This window comes from Macaca thibetana, chromosome 9, assembly GCF_024542745.1.
Source record: "Macaca thibetana thibetana isolate TM-01 chromosome 9, ASM2454274v1, whole genome shotgun sequence".
NCBI lineage: Eukaryota > Metazoa > Chordata > Mammalia > Primates > Cercopithecidae > Macaca > Macaca thibetana.
Genome location: NC_065586.1, coordinates 114,227,218 through 114,249,720, shown reverse-complemented (window position 1 = coordinate 114,249,720; position 22,503 = coordinate 114,227,218). Strand labels below are relative to the sequence as shown.

Here is a 22,503-nt window from a genome sequence, read left to right as displayed (position 1 = left end):
TACTAGGAGGAGTGTGTCCATGATACTTCTTTATCTCAGTGTTTTTGAGTTACAACAATCTATCAACAAGACAGCTAAAATAAAGCTGAGAAAGATCACAAAGTATATAAAAGATGAAATAATTATCCCAGAGACAGTAATGAGATACATATTTTATTTATTTGTTTATTTATTATTATTTTTTGAGACAGGGTCTCACTCTGTTGCCCAGACTGCAGTGTAGTGGCACGATCTTGGCTCACTGCAGCCTCTGCCTTCCAGGCTCAAGTGATTCTTCTGCCTCAGCCTCCTGAATAGCTGGCATTACAGGCATGTGCCACTACCGCTCAGCTAATTTTTTGTATTTTTAGTAGAGATGGGGTTTCACCATATTGAACAGGCTGGTCTTGAACTCCTGACCTCAAATGATCCACCTGCTTTGGCCTCCCGAAGTGCTGGGATTACAGGCATGAGCCACCACACCCCAGTAAAGAGATACGTATTTTAGTTGCATGCTAAATCTAGTTCTGAGCTTCCTGTCGGCCAAGGTGAAAAGGAAAATGTGGAAAGACACATACCTCTCAGTGTCTGGTAAAAAGTAATTTATCAGTTCTTCAGGAGGGGCAAACTTGCCAGTATTCAATCTTAAACAGGGTGTATAGTACACATCTTTCTCAAATAGCACTTAATAGGGTAATATGTTTCATCAAAAAGCAGTTCTATGCACAATCTGGACATGTTATTTATTCCCTCCTAGGGAGGAGTGGGGAGCTTCAGGCCAGTGGACAAGGCCCATGGAGCATAGCACATGGGTTCCATCTGCCCCTGTTCCCTCTGCAGCTTTCCTTGGCTGCAACGTAAGCACAGCTACTGTCAGCACAGCCCCTGTGGACTGAGTCACTCGCCCCTCCAGGATCTGGTTTCCTTTCACAGCACAGATTTCCTCTTGTCTGGGAAAGAGGTTCAGGAATGTTGGCTCCATAACTTTTCCGCGATCACGTTCAAAGACAAGAGTGTTGTTCCATATCCTCAAGTATCATGCTTTTTTTTTCTTTCTTTTTTTTTTTTCGTGAAATTAAGTTTATTAAGAAAGTAAAGGAATAAAGAATGGCTACTCTATAGGCAGAGCATGGAGCAGTTTCAGGATGAAACCGTTCCACCTCAGATCAGGCATTAGATTCTTCTTGTAAGGAGCGCACAACCTAGATCCTTCGGATGCGCATTTCACAATAGGGTTCCAGCTCCTATGAGAATCAAATGCCATGGCTGATCTGACAGGAGGTGGAGATCCCCAGAGTAGCCCCATGCCATATTTTAAAAAGACATTATTATTTTATTATTTTATTTTTACTTTCTGAGATGAAGTCTTACTCTTTCGCCTGGGCTGGAGTATAGTGGTACGATCTCCACTCACTGCAACCTCTGTTCCCCGGGTTCAAGAGATTCTCCTGCCTCAGCCTCCTGAGTAGCTGGGATTACAGGCATGCACCACCACGCCTGGCTAATTTTTGCATTTTTAGTAGAGACGGGGTTTCATCATGTTGGCCAGGCTGGTTTTGAACTCCTGACCTCAGATGATCCATTCGCCTCGGCCTTGCAAAGTGCTAGGATTACAGGCGTGAGCCACCTTGCTCGGCCAGAAGATCACATTAAAAATCATTTTGATTTTATCCATTTAATGTCAATAAATAAACCTCCCTCCAACCAGTGTTTGTGTCATCTTGTCTTTGCATTCTGTACAATCAGGTGCCTACGTATTTCTTGTTTTTTACTGTATATTATGTTGCTTCATATTTTTTCTTTTCACACTTGGAAATGGGCAGAGTGTTATTATTTTGAAATCCCCAATCAATGGTATTTGTAAAAGCCTATATCAAAAGCTTCTAAACAATGAGTGCCTTTGCCAAGGGAAAAAATAATTTTATTCATTTTAAAGCCTATGTACCTACTTGATGGTGGGAAAACGCAGAAGAAAGAGCAGCTGGTTTTAAAATAATAACAACAGCGATGACATCCACAGTAATACTGTGTGATTTGTCTTTGCAAATCTAAGAGGAAAAGCCAAACTCCAAGAAACCATTTGGTTTGGTGCGGAAATAAGTCATAGGTTAATTTCTCCTTTCAGTGAAATACTATTCAAACTAAGTATTTATATTCTTCTCTTCACCAAAATGCAATTGAAAATGAACGTGAATCTTGTGGTAATTTAAGCATTGCATATTGTCTAGTTGACAGAGTCATTTATAAAAGTTCGGATATTTTATACCCCATCAGGGCTTAATTAGGGTTTATAAAGATCACTGGCAGTTGAAACAGAAATATTGTATTCTTCCTTTCCCCGATGACTCTCCCTTGTTCTTTTATGAGGGCCTTTAAAACTCATTTAAGTCTTGCAGAAGTTAATCAGAAAGATAGATACTAGCCATTCTCCAGGGGCGTCTACTCCTCTGAGTTCTCCCCCTTTCCCCCAAATGCCTTGGGCCGCCATAAGCACAGTTAGTTCCAAATTCTGTCCCTTCTCCTAATAAAGTTTTGAAAGGAAATTTTCTCAAACAAGAAGGTGATAGAAAAGGCACACAAAGCTCAAGACATCTGCGCTCAGATAATTTTAGCTGACTTAGGCCAAAGGATGAAAAAGTGAACTGTTTGGTAACTCCACACAGCGGAAAATGCTGACACATGGTATCTCTGCACAGGAGATATTAACACTCTGACTGCGAGGGTGCAAAATTGAACAGATGGCACCTCTAAATGCAAGACTCATATAATCTATTTCCACTAGTGTTTTTTGTAAACTTTTATTTTAAATTTGGTTCTAAGAACAACAACAAAAAAAGGTAGGGGGTGTTAATGGCACCATCCAGGGACAAACTTACAGCAGCTTCTCTTTAAGAGCTCAATTAATGCGCCTCTAATTTAGTCTGTGATTCTCATCCTCTTCCTGTTCTTAAGTTTTCCTGGGAACCAGCGAAGATAAGACTTCGAGGGAACTAGGCTGTCTGGCCAGATAATAACTCTACTAAGGGTTGTACTAAAACAGGACCTCTGAGGCACTTTACATCAAAATAAAAACCCGAATCATTCTCACTCTGGCCTGTCTGCCTTACCGCCTCTGCCTATCTGCATTGAGCATTTTATTGAGCTGCAACTATGGGTAAAAGGTGTGCAAAAATCTTACCATGGACTGTTTATTTTTTAAAGATAATGGGTTGGCCAAGGCATAGTTTAACTGTCAAAGCAAACTGTCAAAACATATTCATTTTAAGTTTAGCTGCTAAGTCTTGGGTGAGACTATAAAATGAGAATATTTTAGAGTGTCTAGAACCTACAAATTCCGTCCCTCTGGTTATATAATACAATTATTTAATAGTTGTTTTTGTCATGTTGCTCACAGAACAGGTATTTGGGGAGCTGCATTTTTATCTTGACATGTGTACATGTCTAATCTTCTCAACCAAACCTTAAGAGCCCTCGGAGCAGTATAGATCTTATACTGCCTTGCATTCCCACTTCACCAGTTACAAAGATTGTATTAAGCACTCACTAAATGCATGTCAACTGAGCTCTCTAGCCAAGTTTAAAATGAGAGTGGAAAGATCACAATCAGATAATATACAAATATAAAAACTGTTCAGGAAAGTGAGTGCTGAACAAAATCACTTTGTTAAAAAACAAAACAAAAAACAAAGAAAGAACCAGCCTCATACTCAGTAAACTCTGGGTCTCTTCCTGTTGGTACATTTGAGTATCAGCTACAAGAACATCATCATTTCTACAGAAGAACTGGGTGACCCCATAGGAGTTCAGATGCACACATCACCATCACTTCTCTGCCCGTGCTGGCCACAGACAAGCATGGCATCTTTCTGACCCTCAGGTGGAAGGCACAGAAACTGGCACTAGATAATTTAATGATTACCTTGCAAAGAGTATTGGGCAAATCATAGTATCTCTGGGACACCCAGAAAATGTGGCTGGAGGTCAGGCAGCCAACAACAAGCAACAGATGATGCTACAGAACTTGTTTGGTAGACACTGATGTGGCTGTCACAAGGCACAGATGCTATAATTTGCACCACATTGCCTCCACTGCCAGTACTAGATGTTAGATGCCACCCCCAGAACTGCTGCCACGACCACCTCTAGAGGTTAGATGCAGCTGTTGTTGCTGTTTCCAAATTCTAGCCCCTGGGTAGAACCTGCTTCTTTGCCGCACCAGCTTTTGTTTGTTTGTTTTGAGATGGGGTCTTGCTCTGTAGCCCAGGCTAGAGTGCAGCGTGGCACGATCATAGCTGACCACAGCCTCGACCACCCAGGCTCAAGCCATCCTCCTGCTTCAGCTTCCTGAGTAGCTGGGACCATAGGTGCATGCCACCATGCTGGGCTATTTATTATTGTTGTTATTATTATTTGTAGAGATGAGTTCTCGCTATGTGTCCCAGGATGGTCTTGAGCTCCTGGGCTCAAGGAATTCTCCCACCTTGGGCTCCCAAACTACAGGGATTACAGGTGTGAGCCACCACACCAGGCCCGCTACCAGCGTTTGATTGGAGACTGAGGGCTCCCTCTAGTCCTGTTGGTGGAGATTAAGCCAAACGTTGTGCCCTAAGTGCAAGGGAAGCAGGCAAACCAGTCTCTAGCATTTTTGGCCTCTATAAAAGGAAGAAGGCTGTGTGTCATTCGGGGCATGCCTGCTTAAAGCGATGCTATTTTTCAGGGAGAGGAAGAGGCTCAAATGCTGTGTAGATAAAAATAATGATAAATGTTCACTGCACTCACCATTTCATTAAATCTGGGGTTCTCTGCAGGGCTGACTTTGTTCTTCAACAATCCGTCGCTGTTAGCCACCATTCATTCCCTCACTATCCTGATGCTTTGTAATATCTGCTTACCTACCTATGCACTCATTAGCCTGTAAGCTCTCTGAGGGCAACAACCCTGTCCCTTCACTGCTGTATTCTCAAAGACACAGGGTTAATAAATATTCCACTGATGCACAAAAGTTTGCGTCCTTGAAAGCTGGGCTCTAGGCAAGTTACAAAGAAGGGGCGTTGGGCAGTGGGAACAACACTAGTCTGTTAAACTTTTAAAGCACCGGCTTCAGAGTACCTGTGAACCCTACACAAGGAACCCTACACAAATGTTTGTGCGTATGTGTATACATGCATTTCTCTGTGGAGAGAATCCATTGTTCACACCATTTTCTCAGAGGAAACAAGGGCCCCTAATATAGACAGCATCTATTTATGTTTGATACATGCTTAAAGGAATACAGGCTTGCTATGAATACTTTGAAAATACAGCAAAATCTCACTGTAGGGTGTTTCTGTGGAACACAGCAGCAATGTTCCTTTCTTTATTTACATTTTTAGAGAGATAAAAATGTCAGTATACACACATATTTATCAAAGCATAAAAATGTGGAGTCAATAGAAGAAAAACAGCTTAAAACAAAAGTTTGGATTCGACTTCCACTGTTAGCTGTGTATATTGGATAACTGGTCAACCTCTCTGAACCTTGCCTTCTTTGTGGATAGATTAGGGGTGATTCTTACTTCTGAATATTGCTGGACAGATTAAATGAGATGGTTTGAGTAAGTGTTTGGCAACGAGCTGGAGCTCAACACACAATATGTTTTCTCTTTCTGTCCAAAATTTCTAACAGCTAGACAGACAAGATTTCTAAGTTAAATTTACTCCAGCCTTAGAAAGATTTTACTGTATTGTTCTCTGTCTCTGATTTCAGTACTTGGGGATTTGACGTTGGGATTCAACTCTCCACTCTCAGTGAGGCCAAAGGAACAGAGTGGCATGTCTATTGACAGAGGAAGGAGTGTGATTTGTCTTATGGCATCACTGAGATGTTGGCTACTGAAGGTCCTTAGAAAGTGAGTGTCCCTGGGGCTCCTGGCTGAATGCTAGCAAAGAAACAACCTGGGCAGATTTGAAACACAAACTAGAAGGGCCAGTGGGTGAAGCACTCTCCCCACCCTGCTTCAGAGCAGAGGATCCTCAAATTCTCTCTTCCAGAGAGGTCCCTCCCATCCATTCTTGTAGCTTGCCATGCTGCCTTTGAGGCTCTAGAGTGAGCTTGAGATTCCCCAGAAAGAAGCTTCCCTTTGCTGGATGGTACCTATTGGAAAATCCCATCCTATCTGTTTGTTCCTCCTTAATGGAATCCAGTGCTCAAGAAAAGAGGACTACAACCAGGAAACCTGGGTCTTCCTCTTGCTTGAGGCAGACCTCTCAAGTGTGGAAAGATTCCAAGGTCACTTACCTGTCACAGGGACTCACCCATCGCCTGAATTCTGCCTTGAAGGGCCAGTATCTGTGTCCCGCCAACCAAAAAGTCCTGGGTACAAAGTGGAAAGGAGAGTTTTGTGCTATGTATAAGTCATCAGAAAAAAACCTATGAAGGCAGGATTATTTATATGAACTAAAGAGATTAGGTTTTGAATTATTAAATTTGTTCATGTAACAGTTCTTAGGAAGTGATCCAAAACATAGCATACATATTGTGATACAAGTGAGATGATCTGGAAGAGGGTTTTAGATGTTATTTTTCATCTTCAAAGAAAAAGCTACATTTCAAAATGTCTTTGAAGAATACTTATCGTGGTTTTAAAAATCGGAGGATTTTTAGAGTTGGGAAGGTCCCTAATGCTTATCAACTTCAATGTCCCTCCCCTCCTATATATCTCCCCCACCTTATGATGCCTGAGTTTCTCCTATGCACTCCGTCACTCTTCAAGCCAGTCAAGGAACAAGCATCATTGTCTCTGTTTAAGAGTGTTTTTGAAAAGTAGAATCTTAGGCCACACCTTAGACCTACTGACTGATAATCGGCATTCAGTCAGGTCCCTAGGTAATTCATACGTACATGAGAGCTAAAGCAGCATTCATCTACAGTGCTGCTTCTCAGCCTTAATCATACATTTGAATCACCAGAGAAGCTTTCAAAAACTATTGTTATGAGCCCACCTTCAGTGATTATGGGTTAATCACTATAGGATGCACCCTGAGCAAGGGGAGTTTTATTTATTTATTTATTGTTTTATTTATTATTTCAGATTCAGGGGTACACGTGCAGATTTATTACATGGGTATATTGTGTGATGCCAAGGTTTGGGCTCCTAATGATCCTGTTGCCCAAGTAGCAAACCCAGTACCCAATAGGTAGTTTTTCAACCCCTGCCCTCTTTCCACCCTCTCTCCTTTTGGAGTCTCCAGTTGCTCTTGTTCCCATCTGTGTGACCATGTGTATACCCAATGCTTAGCTCCCATTTATCAATGAAAATATGAAGTATTTGGTTTTCTGTTTCTGAGTTAATTTGCTTAGGATAATGGGCTCTGGCTGCCTGCATGTTACTGCAAAGAACATACTTTCATTGTTTTTTATGGTTGCGTAGTATTCCGTGCTGTAGATACAGTACATTTTCTTTACCACCACTGATGGGCCTCTGGGCTGATTCCATGCCTTTGCTATTGTGAATGGTGCTTCAATAAACATATGAGTGCAGGTCTTTTTAGAACAATTTATTTTCCTTTGGGTATATACCCAGTAATGGGATTGCTGAATCAAATGGTAATTCTTAGTTCTTTGTGAAATCTCCAAACTGCTTTTCACAGGGGCTGAGCTAATTTGCATTCCCACCAACAGTGTATAATCATTCCCTTTTCTCCACAATCTCACCAACATCTGTTATTTTCTGACTTTTTAGTAATAGCTATTCTTGCTGGTGTGAGATGGTATCTTATTGTGGTTTTGGTTTTCATTTATCTGATGATTAGTGTTTTAAGCATTTCTTCATATATGTGTTGCCTGCTCATATGTCTTCTTTTGAGAAGTAGCTATTCATGTCATTTGCCTACTTTTAATGAGTTTTTTTTTTCTTGTGGATTTAAGATCCTGATAGAGTCTGGATATTACACCTTTGTCAGATGCATAGTTGCAAATATTTTCTCCTATTCTGTAGGTTGTTGGTTCACTACATTGATTATTTCATTTGCTGTGCAGAAGCTCTTTATTTTAAGTAAGTTCCATTTGTCTATTTTTTATTTTGTTGCATTTGCTTTTGGGGTTATCATAAATTCTTTGCCCAGGCCAATGTCTAGATGAGTATTTCATAGGTTTACTTCTAGGATTATTATGACTTGAGGTCTTACATTTAAGTCTTTAACCCATCTTGAGTTAATTCTTGTATATGGTGAGAGGTAAGGGTCCAGTTTCATTCTTCTTCATATGGTTAGCCAGTTTTCTCAGCACCATTTATTAAAAAGGGTATTATCCTTTCCCCGTTTTTTATTTTTGCTAACTTTGTCAAAGATAAGTTGGTTGTAGGTGTGCGGCTTTATTTATGGGTTCTCTACTTTGTTCCATTGGTCTATATGTCTATTTTTGTATCAGTACCATGCTGTTTTGGTTACTGTAGCCTTGTGGCATAATTTGAAGTCAGGCAATGTGATGCCTCCAGCTTTGTTCTTTTTGCTTAGAATTGCCTTCATCTCTTCAGGCTCTTTTTTGGTTCCATATGAATTTTAGAATAATTTTTTTTCTAATTCTCTGAAAAATGGCATTGGTAATTTGACAGGAAAAACATTGAATCTGTAGATTGCTTTGGGCAGTATGAACATTTTAATAATATTTATTCTCCCAACCCTAGAGCAGGGAATGCTTTTCCATTTGTGTTGTCCATGATTTCTTTCAATAGTCTCTTATAGTTCTCCCCATAGTCATGTTTAACGTCCTTGATTAGATGTATTTCTAGGTACTTTTTTTGTGTGGCTATTGTTAATGGGATTGAGTTCTTGATTTGGTTCTCAGCTTGAATGCTATTGGTGTATAGAAATCCTACTGACTTTTATACATTCATCGTATATCCTAAGACTTTGTTGAAGTCATTTATCAGGTCGAGGAGTCTTCTGAGAAAATCTTTTGGGTTTTCTAGGTATAGGATCATATCGTCAGTGAAGAGAAATAATCTGACTTTCCCATTTCCTATTTGGATGCCTTTTATTTCTTTCTCTTCCCTGATTTTTCTGACTAGGACTTCTAGTACTATGTTGAATAGGAATGATGAGAGTGGACATCTTGTCTTATTCCAGCTTTTAGAGGGGAATGCTTCCAGCTTTTGCCTATTCAGTATGATTTTGGCTGTGGGTTTATCATAAATGGCTCTTACAATTTTGAGGTATGTTTCTTTGATGCCTAGTTTGCTGAGTTCTTTTTTATCGTTAATAAACATTGGATTTTATCAAATGCTTTTTCTGCTTCTATTGACATGATCACAAGATTTTTGTTTTTAATTCTGTTTATGTGGTAAAGCACATTTATTAATTTGCATATGGGGAGCCATGTTTGCATTCCAGGAATAAAGCTCACTTTATCATGGTGGATTAACTTTTTGATGTGCTGCTGGATTCAGTTTGCTAGCATTTTGTTGTGAACTTTTGCAGCTATGTTCATCAGTGATACTGGCCTGTAGTTTCCTTTTTTTGTTGTGTCTTTGCCAGATTTTGGTATCAGGGTGATACTGGTTTTGTAGAATATTGTAGGAAGGAATGCCTTTCTCCTCAATTTTTTGAAATAATTTCAATAGCACTAGTACCAGCTCTTCTTTGCATGTCTGGTAGAATTTGGCCATAAATCCATCCGATTAAAGGCTTTTTTTTTTTTTTTTTTTTGGTTGGTAGGTTTTTAAAAAAAATACTGACTCAATTTCATTACTCGTTATTGGCCTGTTCAGGTTTTACATTTCTTCCTAGCCCAATCTTGGGAGATTGTGTATTTCCAGGAATTTATCCAGTTCCTCTAGATTTTCTAGTTTGTTTGCATAGAGACGCTCGTAGTAGTGTCTGAGGGTGTTTTATATTCCTGTGGGACTGGTTGTAATATCACCTGTGTCATTTCTGACTGTGATTATTTGGATCTCTTCCTTTTTTCTTTGTTAATGTAGCTAGTAGTCTCTCAATTTTGTTTTTTCTTTCAAAAAAGCAAATTTTCATTTTGTTCAACTTTTGTGTGATTGTCTTGAGACTCATTTTCACTTAGTTCTTCTCTGATTTTAGTTATTTCTTTTCTTTTGCTAGCTTTGGGAGTAATTTGTTCTTGTTTTAATAGCTCCTTTAGGTGTGAAATTAGGTGGCTAATTTGAGATTGTTCTATCTTCTTTATGTAAGCATTTAGCACTATAAACTGTTAACACTGTTTTTGCTGCATCCCAGAGATTTTGGTATGTTGTGTCTCTATTTTCACTTGTTTAAAATATTTTTTGATATCTGTCTTAATTTCATTGTACCTGAAAGTCATTCAGGAGCAGGTTGTTTAGTTTCCATGTATTTGTGTGGTTTTGATACTCTTGGTATTTATTTCCATTTTTATTGCACTGTGGTCCAAGATGAAAGCAAGGGGAGTTTCAAATGCTTCCCAGGGGATTCTAATATGCAACAAAATTTGAGAGCCTTTGCTTCTTTAGCATATCCAACAAGTGGTTGCCCCGACTTTTAAAAAATATATTCAGAGACTGTCAAAGCCACCTATCCCATTGTAATTGCAAAGTGCCACTTGATGCTAAATTTGAAAACCTGCCTCTATGTAACGTGTACACTCCTGGTGTAGTTTCTGTCCTTGGAAGTCTTACAGAAAATGCCAAATCCCTGCTGAGGTGTCTAACTCATCTGGCTTGCTCAGGATCTTCTTGACTTTAGCACTCAAGATCCCATGTCCTAGAAAACCCCTCAGTCCTGGGCAAACTGAGATAGTTAGGATAATGTCACCCTTCCAGGTATTTTCTTCCATAGGTTAAGTATAAATGTTTTTCTTCATTGCATTCACTGTTCCTTAAATTTCTAGGGAAACACCTAGATCTGTTGTCCTGCAATACTGGGTCTATCAACACAACCTAGAATGGCATTGAACCCTTAGCTTACAAGGTCAGAAAGGAATTATTATCACAAAATAAACTGGCCTTTGCAGAGCTTCCTTTTTAAAACATTGATTTTAGAAGATCCTTCTTTGAAAATTAACTACTATCCACTGGGCATGGTGGCTCATGCCTGTAATCCCAGCACTTTGGGAGGCAGAGGCGAGCAGATCATTTGAGGTCAGGAGTTCAAGACCAGCCTGGACAACATGGTGAAACCCCGTCTCTACTAAAAATACAAAATTAGCTGGGTGTGGTGGTGCGTACCTGTAATTCCAGCTACTCGGGAGGCTGAGACAGGAGAATCACTTGAATCTGGGAGGCAGAGGCTGCAGTGAGCCAAGATTGTGCCACTACACTAAAGCCTGGGCAAAAAGAGCAAAATTCTGCCAAAAAGAAAAAGAAAGAAAGAGAGAGAGAGAGAAAGAAAGGAAGAAAGAAAATTAACTATTATCAAATCTTTTTCCTATAATATGTTTGTGTTATTTTCACAAATTTTAGGTGCCAAATTCTATGCATATTCATCATTTTGTTTCCCTGTCATCTTCCAATGCAATCATTGGCCATAATTAAATTACCAAGAAAGCACAATAAACTATAAAATGAACTTTTGAAACTAAAAATAATCAACTGCAGAAGTCTTCAAGGTAATTATTTTAGTATAAATTAATTTTTAAAATAATCCTAATAAAGGTGTTTATTGCAGTGTTGGTTGAGATTGTGAAGAAAACTGGAAATAATGCAAATGTACAATAGTAAGGGGTAAGTAAGTTATGGACTAGTCACTTGATAAAATGTTAGTCTATTAAAAATATGATTATAATGACTATGTAGCCACATAGAAATAATATTAAACAAAGCAAAACTAAATTAAATAAAGCAAAATTCATTCTTGATTACATGTATTAAAATCACAATTTCATATGGATGGAGATTGAAAGGAAACATTTTACGCCATATCACAGAGGGTGGTACAAGTGTTGCTGACTTTATCCTTTTTTTAAATTAGGTTTCTGTTAATGTTGTCAAACTAAAATAGTGACAGAGAGGGAGGCTCTCAAAAAAAGTATATTTGGGAATATGCAAGGAATAGTAATTTTGCAATTTTGAGACATGCATGTTATGGTGGATCATTGGCATATATGGAGAGGTTGGAGAAAGAGGAAACTTCTAAAGGCAAAGAGAAGAAATCCACATAAGCTGCTTTGAAGCAAAGTTTATTGGTCACAGAAGCTCATTGCTGGAGTTGGTATTAGCTCATTGGTAGATAGTAGGGCAGCTTATCTGGAATGCTATAATCTTGAGGAATTTATGGTGGTCAGTTATGTCACATGGTACATATAGGGCATGCAGGACATGTGGGGTTTGTGGAATGTGCAGGGATTTGTTGTGATAAGGAAAGTCTCAGGCATGCGTGTGAGGTGTGTGAACTGGGGTTATGAATTGGGGTATGAGCCACATCAATGTTAAAGGAGAGCAGATGGGAATCTAGGCAGCCCCACTTCGGGCTCTAAGCATCAAGCAGAGCCCCTCGCTGGGCAGGATCCTTCTTTCATGCTCACTTAACTCCATTTTGTTAGGGTTTTGACATAAGTGACTTCATTTTGGTACTGGCAACTTCCACAATATTATTAGTATGAGGAAAAAAATGTATGCTCTCAAGCCTCAGTAATTATTTTTAATTCATTTGATCTTGTTTAGTGCAACATTTCTATCCATGAAAGATGGCAGAGGAGAGTGGTTGTGAGCATGCACTTAATAGCTAACACCAGCATCTCTGTCTCTCAGCTTCCTCTTCTGGGAAATGGGGAAAATACAAGCTACCTCCTAGTGTTGTGTTATACTATGTGTACACCTACCCACACACACACCCACACACACAGTATCCCTATTCTGAAAATTCAAAATTTGAAATGCTCCTAACTCAAAACCTTTTGAGCACCAACATAATGCTCAAAGGAAATGCTCACCAGAGCATTTTTGGATTTCAGATTAGGGATGCTCAGCTGCTAAGTGTAATGCAAATATTCCCAAATCTAAAACAATCCAAAATCTGAAATACATCAAGTCCCGAATATTTTGGATAAGGGACACTCAACTTGTGTATCTATCTAACTGTAATAGTAGAGTAGATATAGATATATAGATATAGCTATTGAAAAATGTAGAGAGTGTGCATGATTGACTTCTCAGTGTGTCTATTGGTGTGTGAGTCTCTATGTGTATGAATGTGCACACACACCTGTCTAAAGTTATCCATGCATTTGTGGATGGGAACTGAGAATCATCTACCAAATCCTTTCCTTTTACCAAGGAGGACATTGTGGCCCCGAACTGGGGTGTGATCTACATCAGATCATAGCATTAAAGCTGAGCAAATGGGAATCTGGGCAGCCCCACTCCTGACCCTGAGCACCAAGCAGGGCTCATCACTGGACAGTGACCTAGTGGTTGGGAGGGTAGGCTCCACACTGAGGTGGCCCAGCCTTGAGTCTTGGCTTTTCTGCTCCAAGCAGGTGGCTAAGCCTCGCTACCCCTCCTTCTCTTCACATGAGGACTGAGAACAAGAATGCCCATCTCATACTTACTGTGAATATAAAAAATGAGATGATGCATAGTGCCTAACAGATAATGACAGCCAATGAATGTCTGTCATGATCAGAAATTTTCCAAGGGTATCCAACCCAACAATGTTTTATCAACTAGAGAAAAAGCAAAAAAAAGTATAGATTGTCCTTATGTTTAATCTCAAAGAAATGAAGAGCAGTAACACTTATTAAATGCCTCTTAATGTGTACAGAACTTTACATGAGCAATCTCAGTTAATTCCTAAAACTACAAAAGGTACAGTAGTAGGCTAGGCAGGTACAGTATTATTATTCTCATTTTATAGATGAGGAAAATGAGTCTAAGAAAAATTAACTTCTCAATGAAAATGCATAATAGAAGACATAAAAGTAGTTAATGAACATGTAATTAAACCTACTAATAATCAATGAGATGTATATAAATTACCAATGAGATAATACTTTTCATGCACCTATTTTTTTCTTATCATTTTTGAATAAGATTACTCCAGCTTGTGTGGTTGGAGTGAAGTGATGGTAAGAATGTAATCTTGTACAACCTCTCTGGACAGCAATTTGGCAAGGTGATTTATGAGCTTGAAATTCATGTTCATACCGTTTGGCACACTATTTGAACATATTAAAATCTATTTTAAGGAAATCATCCAAAATGTAAATAAAGATTGATGCAAAAAGATGTTCATCACAGTGTTATTTATAATAGCAAAAAAAGAAACCATGTAAATGGCCAAGGTTAAATATATTACTCACAATGTACAATTATATTAATACAACTGTTAAATATGATGTTTATGAAGGCCTGGAAAATGCTGATATAATGACATTAAGTGGAAAGCAAAGTACAAAATTATAAATGCAGTGTTACCTCAATCATATTTTAAAAATCAGGGAAAATTGAATGATAATATACTTACATATTATAGTTATTAAACTGAGTGATTCCTTTCTTTCTGCTCCACACTTTTCTTTATCTTTATTCATTTAATGTGTAGTAATTTAGAATTAGAAAAGGTGAAATGAATATTGTCTAACACAACACATAATGCAGGACAGAGCCTAGATGTAAAGCAGCCCATCAGACTCTGAAGTTACATTTATTCTACCTCATCAGGGGCCACAAACTCAGAAGTTACATAGCCCGTCAAGTAAGGTTAGTGAGCCAAGAGAGTAGGGTATCAGTACGACAGAAACAGATATTTTTCTCTCTGAGTAGCAAATTTGGGGTACTAATATCTTCTCCCAGAATGACACTTTACAGGTTATATTATGTAATGTATAAACAAAGTTAGAACAAGGTCGAGTTCTGTACATCTAGAAAGATGCTTGGTAAAATTCTAGGGAAAAAAAGTGAACATTCTTGCAAAACTGTTCACAAGACTATAATTCAAATGCCTAACCAAGCATAAAAATGTTATTCTCCCGGGAAAATCTCACCTTCTACTTAGGCACCTGTTTTCCCAATTTTTGTTTTGAGTTTTAATTAGTTAGAATGGATTCCTTTCCCCCAGTGTGTAACAGCGAGGACCTAATGGGTAGACAGCTTTTTCTGTAACAGGAGAATGTCTTTGTCTATTTTCCATAGTAAATCTCAATTTGCTGGCAGAGCACTTAGAAACATTTTGTACACTGCAATGTTTAGGTGTTCTCCAAGATTAATTGTTTGCTAATATCCCAAATTACCCTCTGTAGGTACAGCGGTTGTTTTTCTTCCTTTGGCATGGTCCTTTTATTTTGACAAGAATGTGACAAAGGATTAATTGGACCCATTTATTCTTCAAATGTTTGACTCTCAGGGAATTTGCTGGTTCTACTTCTAATCAAGAGCTAAACTGGCAAGTTGGTAGTTAGCAAAGTTGGCTGCACATCTGCAAATATCAAATGTCTGTGAACAAGACTAAGAACTCTCTCTCTCCTTTCTGGTCAGATGGTTTCATTTAAGATCCAAAGGGTCAAGGGTCACAGCATGACCTCATCAAATTAGACCCAACTGAGAGAGGTGTTTAGCACAACAGAAAGGAAATAATCTGAAGGACATTAAATGCAAATGAAATTGCCATCTGCAAACTTCAAAAAACACCTGATCTAAAAAAATAAATCTCCTGCTTAAAGCTGAAACCTTGCCTTCTTTTCCCCTCCAGAGTGGACACAGAAGTTTGTTCTCGTAGCTGCCTGACAATCACTCAACTTGCCAAAGTCCATTTGCATTTAATATTCCCCTCTTGACTTTTGCAAGTTAAAAAAATTGACAATGATCTCCTCGAAACACGAAGAGGAAAGTTCAAGCATGGATATTACTCCTTTGCCTCTTGTGCTTGGCTGGCCAAATTGGTCACAGAAACCTGTGATTTCTAAAACTAGAAGCCAATCACTTTGGGGCAGGTTTGCATGAGCATGCATGGGAAATTCCATGGTGTGGAGTTATGAGATGAAGGTCCCAAGGGTGACGGGAGTTGTAGTTTATTTTTTATTTATTCAGAATAAAAGTCTTCACATGCCAGGGACTGTGCCAGGCCCTGGAGATACACTGCTAAGCCCGCCAGACATGGTCCCTGTCCTTGAGGAACTCAAAGACAAATAAACAAGTAATTGCCTTAAAGTGAAATAAATGCTCGGAAAGTGTGGTTCACAACAGTGGTCACTCTGGAATACCCAGGCACCACCCATGTGGTCTGCCTACATCCAACCCAGATAGAGAGGAGAACAAGGCAGGTGGTAGCAAGAGGCAGTATCTGAACCCTTGCTCTTCTCTGGGGTGCTGGAGTAAGACCCTTGGGGAACACTGTTGTCGGATCCATCAGCCCTGTGACCAGGCAAGAGTGGGACACTTCACCTGTCTGACCCTTGTTTTCTTATCTGGCTAAAAACAAAGGCTGACAGGTAGAAGTGGAACTATTCTGCTGGTGTAAAGAGTTTCTAATAACATAAACGTCGGCCGGAATTCAACAAGCTGCTTTATGAGAAGGTGAGCTTCTCCCTCACAGGCTCTGTTCCAGAAAGGAGTGAAAAACCACTAGCTAGAGATACTGGTGGGCAAATAGGAGTGGAGGAGTTGGTGACCTTTAAAGCCAGTTCCAGCTCCAGCATCACAGAAGACTAAGAGAGGTTTATTTTCAGTTGTAAATCTCTATGATTCTATTCATTTGAGTGAAAAATCACAGTGAACTTTTGGCTCACATTATATTATTGACAAACTCTCATTTGCCCAAAAAATATCAGTTGGATGGTGCTTCTTGGAGTCATTCAAGGCTAAGACCCTGAGTAGCTTAAAGCAAGAATCCTCTTTGACAAAATTTAAGTTTCCTAAAAAGACTGTGTATAATAACTTCTTCAGATAGCCATCAATGCCCCTTACAGAACCTATGTGATCAGTAAACCACCTGTGATCTTCATCAAGGTCTGTGCGATTTCTCCTGATGATGTGTGGGGTTTGTCTTTGTGGCACTCTTGTTTGCGGCTCATGAATAATAGTTTGTGTCATACACAGCAGTGGAAACTGGGAGATTGTGCAAGCTCTGCCACTTGCTGTTTTATTTTGGGCAAGTTCCTTAAGTTTCTGAGATTTAGTTTTATGTTTATAAATGAGGATTGTAAGAAAACGACCTACAAGGATTTTATACATTGTAAAGAACTATGGAAATCAAAGGGGCTACCACTGTCCTTGAACCGTGTTGGACACCAGGTATCCCACAAATGATGCTTAGGAATGGAAGCAGGGATCTTCCCACATCATGACTCTTAGGGGTCTTTCTGTTGCCAACGTGACCTGAGGAGTGAACTATTGGCAAATATTACTTCAGAGATAATAACTGGTTTGCAGTTCTGCTTCCAGTTTTCCAGAACTGTATAGGACGCAAGTAGAGATCATAGCTCATGAGAAAAAGTAAAATTTTAAAAAGTAAATTTATTGTCCTGAATAGTATCTTGTTTATCCATTGACCAGGGTCCGCATCCATTACATGCAAGAATTCCTTGCTCTGAACTTGTAAATTTATCCTGTGAAAGCATCTGGGACTCAGGAATAGAGAAGCCAATAACTTCAGAGTATGTGAGAGATGGCAGTGGGGTTGGGGTGTTCATTTGATGAGGCAGTGTCAAGAGTTTTGGGTACCTGGGATACGGGGCTTAGTGTAGCAGCTTTCTCTAAGACCCATGGAGACACAAGCAACCATGCATGCTGTAGAGGCACATGGAACAGTGGAGTGGAAAGTGGAAGAGAGGGCAGTGGAGAGGAGCAGAGGGGAGTAGAAGGAGGTGTGGACTAAGAGCAAACTGGACCTGGTGGCTCCTGGTTCTACCATTGTCTGTTGGCAGCCAGGTGTCAGGAAGTCTAGTGGCTCAGTTCACTCATCAAAGCAAGAAAAGAACTGAACCACGTACCCTCCAAAATCTTGGTAATGATGTAGCAGAAATTTTGCAAGATTTGGCAGTGGAAAATCTCATCTGTAAAATATACCAGTAAAACCTATCTCACAGGGTTGTAGAGAGGATTAAATGAGAGAATCAAATGGAAATCCTTGGTAAAGTGCTACATCAGAGTCATCAAGTCATTTACGGCTCCAGAAGTGAAAGGAAAAGAATGAAGATGGAGAAAATATGCACTGAAGAATATAAATGGTTTTTCTCTAGCAAAGATGAATCTGAAATATTAATGGCTAATGCTGGCTTCCCTGAAGCTAATGCACTATATTCAATATTTTTCACCACTAAGTATTTTTTAATGCATCAATAGGTAAGAGAAGCCAGACAGAAACATTTAGATCCTGGACAAACAATAAGGGAACTGGACATCCACGATGGTGTTTTGGCCTATGTGGATGGAATATGGAAATTCATCTTGTATTGCAGAGATCCAGAAACTTCTTGGACCTAGTGGTGATATAGGATAACTTCATCAGCTTGGTGCTTGCTAAGAAAGGAGAAGGAGGATTTGGGCATGAGGCCTAACTGTCATCTTCTTGGGTTTGGGGATGATGACACCTCATCGATCTTGTGTCATTTCAGAAAATGGCCAATCACCTCCCTGCCTTGGAATTGGGTCAGGGTGCAGCCGTCCAAAGAGGCATTTGTTAACAGTGAAGAAGCAGTCAGCGCAGTAGCAGGGGATTTATGCATTTGAGCTCAGGAACGTTGGCTGTGGGGGCGCACATCTGGCCACAAGATGCTCTCTGGCTGCCTTTTGGATGAAGAGGCTTGGTCAAAGGAGGTCATGGCAGGTTCAGTGGGATTGCAAATGGGGGGGGGGGCTACGGTGAAAGTAAACAAGCTGCTCTTCTGACTTCAAGCTTCTCCCCAACAAGGAGAAAAGAGGTGCGCTCGTGTGTATTTGCAAGATCACTGAACTATTTTTAAGTACTTGGAAACTCAAGGCTGACAAATCTCTCATCAATCAATATTGAAAGTTTTGTGTGAGAACAATGACAATTAAAAAGCTACCCAAATCAAACGAAAACTGCTCTAAAGTAATTACAAAAGGGGTTAAAGAAAAAAAATACGTCCTTATGTGCTATTGGTTCTGCAAAGTAAGTCAACACTCAAGTCTACAGAATTCTTACACAATAACTTTTTCTGTTTTCCTCAATTAATTTTTAAAAATTATATTAATAAAAGATTTTCGTGCATTTAATAAGGTTTCTTTAATTTGGTTTTATTCTTTCTGTTTTAAATTTAATAATATAAACTAGTAGTTGAGAGTATGAATAATAAAGACAGGAATTAAATTGATCACTCTGCAACACTTTCAGTAGCGGGAAAGACATCCACCAGAATGGTCAGTGACTTGATTTGGGATGGAAGTTCCAAGGAAATCATTTATTTAACACAATTTTTGCAGCAGTCACCAGTCTTAATGCCATATTAAAGAAGAAAAATGTTTAGCAACAAGACTGACTTTTTCCCATGTGCTTTAGGTTTCGAAAATACTGCTACGGAGATACCCTGATTTCGCATTCACTGGGCTTCACAGTTTGGGGACCCGTTTTTATATTTGTTTTCTAGTGTAAAAACTATACACCATGAGGGCCATATAAATCCACATGTGACTTCATTTTGACTTCTCATGAGGGACTCCCTCCAACCCCCATCCAGTGCCCCAGATAAAAAGACATGTCCTTGTTTCTTTTCTTCTAAGAACAAGATCTTTCCCTTCTAAAATTCCTTCCAAAAGTCTTAATTTCTAGCTCCTGACCCTGCTCGGGCCTTAAAACCCAAGGCCCCAGCTGTTAGGGCCTCTGTCTGGGTCCATGACCCTAAAGCAGCCTCTCCACAGCTGGCAAACTTCTGCACTTGCTTTGCGAGTTTGCTATCAATTTCTGGCATGCGAAGATTTTCCTTTCTTTCTTTCAAGCTCAGCTATACATTTTTCAGTTTGTTCGGTTGTTTTAATTTGTTTGCATATTGCCCTGAATTTCAAGGGGATTGTAACAGACAGAGACTTCCACATTGGCTCAGATCACTAAGTTGTTAAAACTGGAATCCCACAATAATGTTGATAAAATTCACTCTTCCAAAAGTTTCTTCAGATGGGTTTCTCATGAAATTGATTCTTATAATGTCACCTTATAATGCCATGTCTCTTTCTGTCACATGAATAATAATGTATTCTTGAAATTGGCCAGGCCTGATGGTGTCAGAGGAAGAATGCCAAGAGGAGAAAGGGGTAAAATATTACTCCTGCCCCTTCCTAGCCGTGTGACTGGGACAAGCCACTGACCTCCATCTATTCGGTGGAGGCAATAATGTCAGCTCCTCACAAATGTGTGGGGTATTAGAAAATCTGAAGACTGTTACTTCTCGTTTGGTTTACACCAGTGGCCTTACCAGGATTCCTGGCTAGGAAGCATGATGAGTCCAGAAGATCTACTAGTTTTGAGAACTGTAAAGATGAGAGTTATTCTGCACCATACAAGGAGTTTTTTTAAGGCAGAAAAAAAATTAATGTTCCCCTGGTATTTCTTGTACAGAAGTTTGATTTTCTATGTTCACTATGAATTTGTGTGACATTTATCTCTCATGCCATGTAGGGATTATGTCATCAAATGGAACCCCGCTCCTAGTTCCACCCAGACAGATACCTATATGCTCCATGCATAATTTCAGCCTGATTCCTTTTCTTTTCCCTTCCTTCCTTCTTTCTTTTCTTTTCTTTTCTTTTTAAACGGTCTCACTCCGTCACCCAGGCTGGCATACAGTGGCACAATCTCGGCTCACTGCAACCTCTGCCTCCTGGGTTCAAGAGATTTTCCTGCCTCAGCCCCCTGAGTAGCTGGGATTACAGATGTGCACCACCATGCCCAGCTAATTTTTGTATTTTTAGTAGAGACAGGGTTTCACCATGTTGACTAGGCTGGTCTTGAACTCCTGACTTGAGTGATCTGTCCGCCTTAGACTCCAAAAGTGCTAGGATTACAGGCACTCGTGAGTCACAATGCCCAGCTCTGGAGGGACTATTTTCCCTCCAAATAGTCCCCCTTAACCCTCCTTCATCAAGCCGGATGTGTGTTTGGAGGTGAAAACATTTTGTGTCGGAGTATAAAGTACATTGTTAATAAAGACAAAAGTCCCACGCAACCAAAGTGTAGGACCCAGAGTCAGAGCTTGGGATGCCAGAAAGAGTTGATCTCATTCACTTCACCACACATGGAAGAGGAAGTGGGAACGTTTTCACACCATTGTTGTGTTTTCTTTTCTTTTCTTAGATGACACTTAAGAGAACATGCCTTGGTTACCCAAGATTTTGGTCCGAGAGTAGAAAGTCTTCAGATACCTTCTTAGGAATCTTTCTATCGGGAAGAAGAGAAGTGTGTGAGAAGGGTTATCTTACTGAGAAAGACCCATTGGCTGGGCCATTCCAGGAGGGGCAGTAGACCCCAGGGAAAGAAAGGGCCCACTCAGATTGCTGCAAATGCTTCATATACATTCATGCTCTTAGAAAAAATGTTTAGGAGCAGCAAAAAAATCGGTAAAGTTTCAATATTCTCTAGGATTTCTGATAGATTGGTGACCTTTCTCAATTCACATCACAAAATTTGTTTATTCATTTTCCACTCATCAAGAATTTGTTTATTGATTTTCCACCCATGAAAAAAGACTTCATTCCTTCAAAGAGAACGTGTCAAAGTTTTGAAAGTCTACTTCATATTAACTGTAAAGTTTACAACAGAAATTGGCATTTCCAAGAAAAGTAATACTAACACTCTATTGAGCAGCATGAAAACTTACATGAAACTTAACTCCCAGAAAAGTCATGTGGTACTTTCTAAGGACAACCTGTAAATTTGTGATATAAATGATATTTTGAGAGAAAAATATTTTTTGTTTCATCCTTGTCCTTTTCTAAATGATGTGGAGTTCTTTATAATAAACATGAATATCCTTTACAAAAAGTAGTATTTTTTCTTGACAAGTGAGGAGCAGATATTCCAATAGATATTAATAATTCTAGGTACTGAAAATACAGATAATTGTCATTTTCTTCTTCCATGTACTATACTATGTTTTCTAAATCTCCCAAAGTTAAACAAGTATTAAGAAAAAGTTTGAAATGGAGATAATGCAGTAAGAACATAATCATTGTTGTCTATAATTTTAAACAACTCTTTAAAGAGACATTTGATTGAATGTCACTAAGTAAACATACAAATATGTAAACTTTCAAAATCTCTTATTAGGTCCTGAATGGTAGATTTTCTTCACAAAGATATATGAAATTTTTAAGCTCAAATAATTTATGTGTTTTAATTTAAGACATCTGTTTTTCATTTGACTAGTTTAAATACCTTCTGTACAATATTTAGATTCTTTATTTTTTTACTCAGCATCATTTTTGTTTGACCATCCTTTGAGAAATTTTAAAAGTCTCAATACATTGAATATATAAATCATTTTTTTAAAAATACAAATTGGCAACTCTGTCCTATCACACCACATTATTCCCCAAGCTGCAGGGTTAAGTTCTCAAAAGAGGTCATTCCTCGTGTTCGTAAAATTGTTCTCGTCCTTGACAACAGAAGGAGAAA

The 22,503-nt window shown here is 39.1% G+C and overlaps 1 protein-coding gene across 6 annotated transcripts in view; it reads right to left on the bottom strand.

Moving 5' to 3' along the window:
* LOC126962694 (protein CASC2-like) overlaps positions 1-22,503 on the bottom strand; it is a 162,396-nt gene that overhangs the window by 44,607 nt on the left and 95,286 nt on the right. For 3 of the 6 annotated variants that reach the window (XR_007728768.1, XR_007728772.1, XR_007728771.1), the window contains exons 3-4: positions 11,169-11,287; positions 6,257-6,331 (exon numbers count right to left, since the gene is read on the bottom strand). The exons of 1 other annotated variant lie outside the window; for it this stretch is intronic. Coding sequence is in view for 1 of the 5 variants with exons in the window: in XM_050804018.1 (XP_050659975.1) it covers positions 6,257-6,331 (75 nt within the window). In the remaining 4 variants the exon portion in view is untranslated. The remainder of the gene's footprint in view (positions 1-6,256; positions 6,332-11,168; positions 11,288-22,503) is intronic. 2 more of the 6 variants (XR_007728769.1, XM_050804018.1) reach the window with 1 other exon arrangement.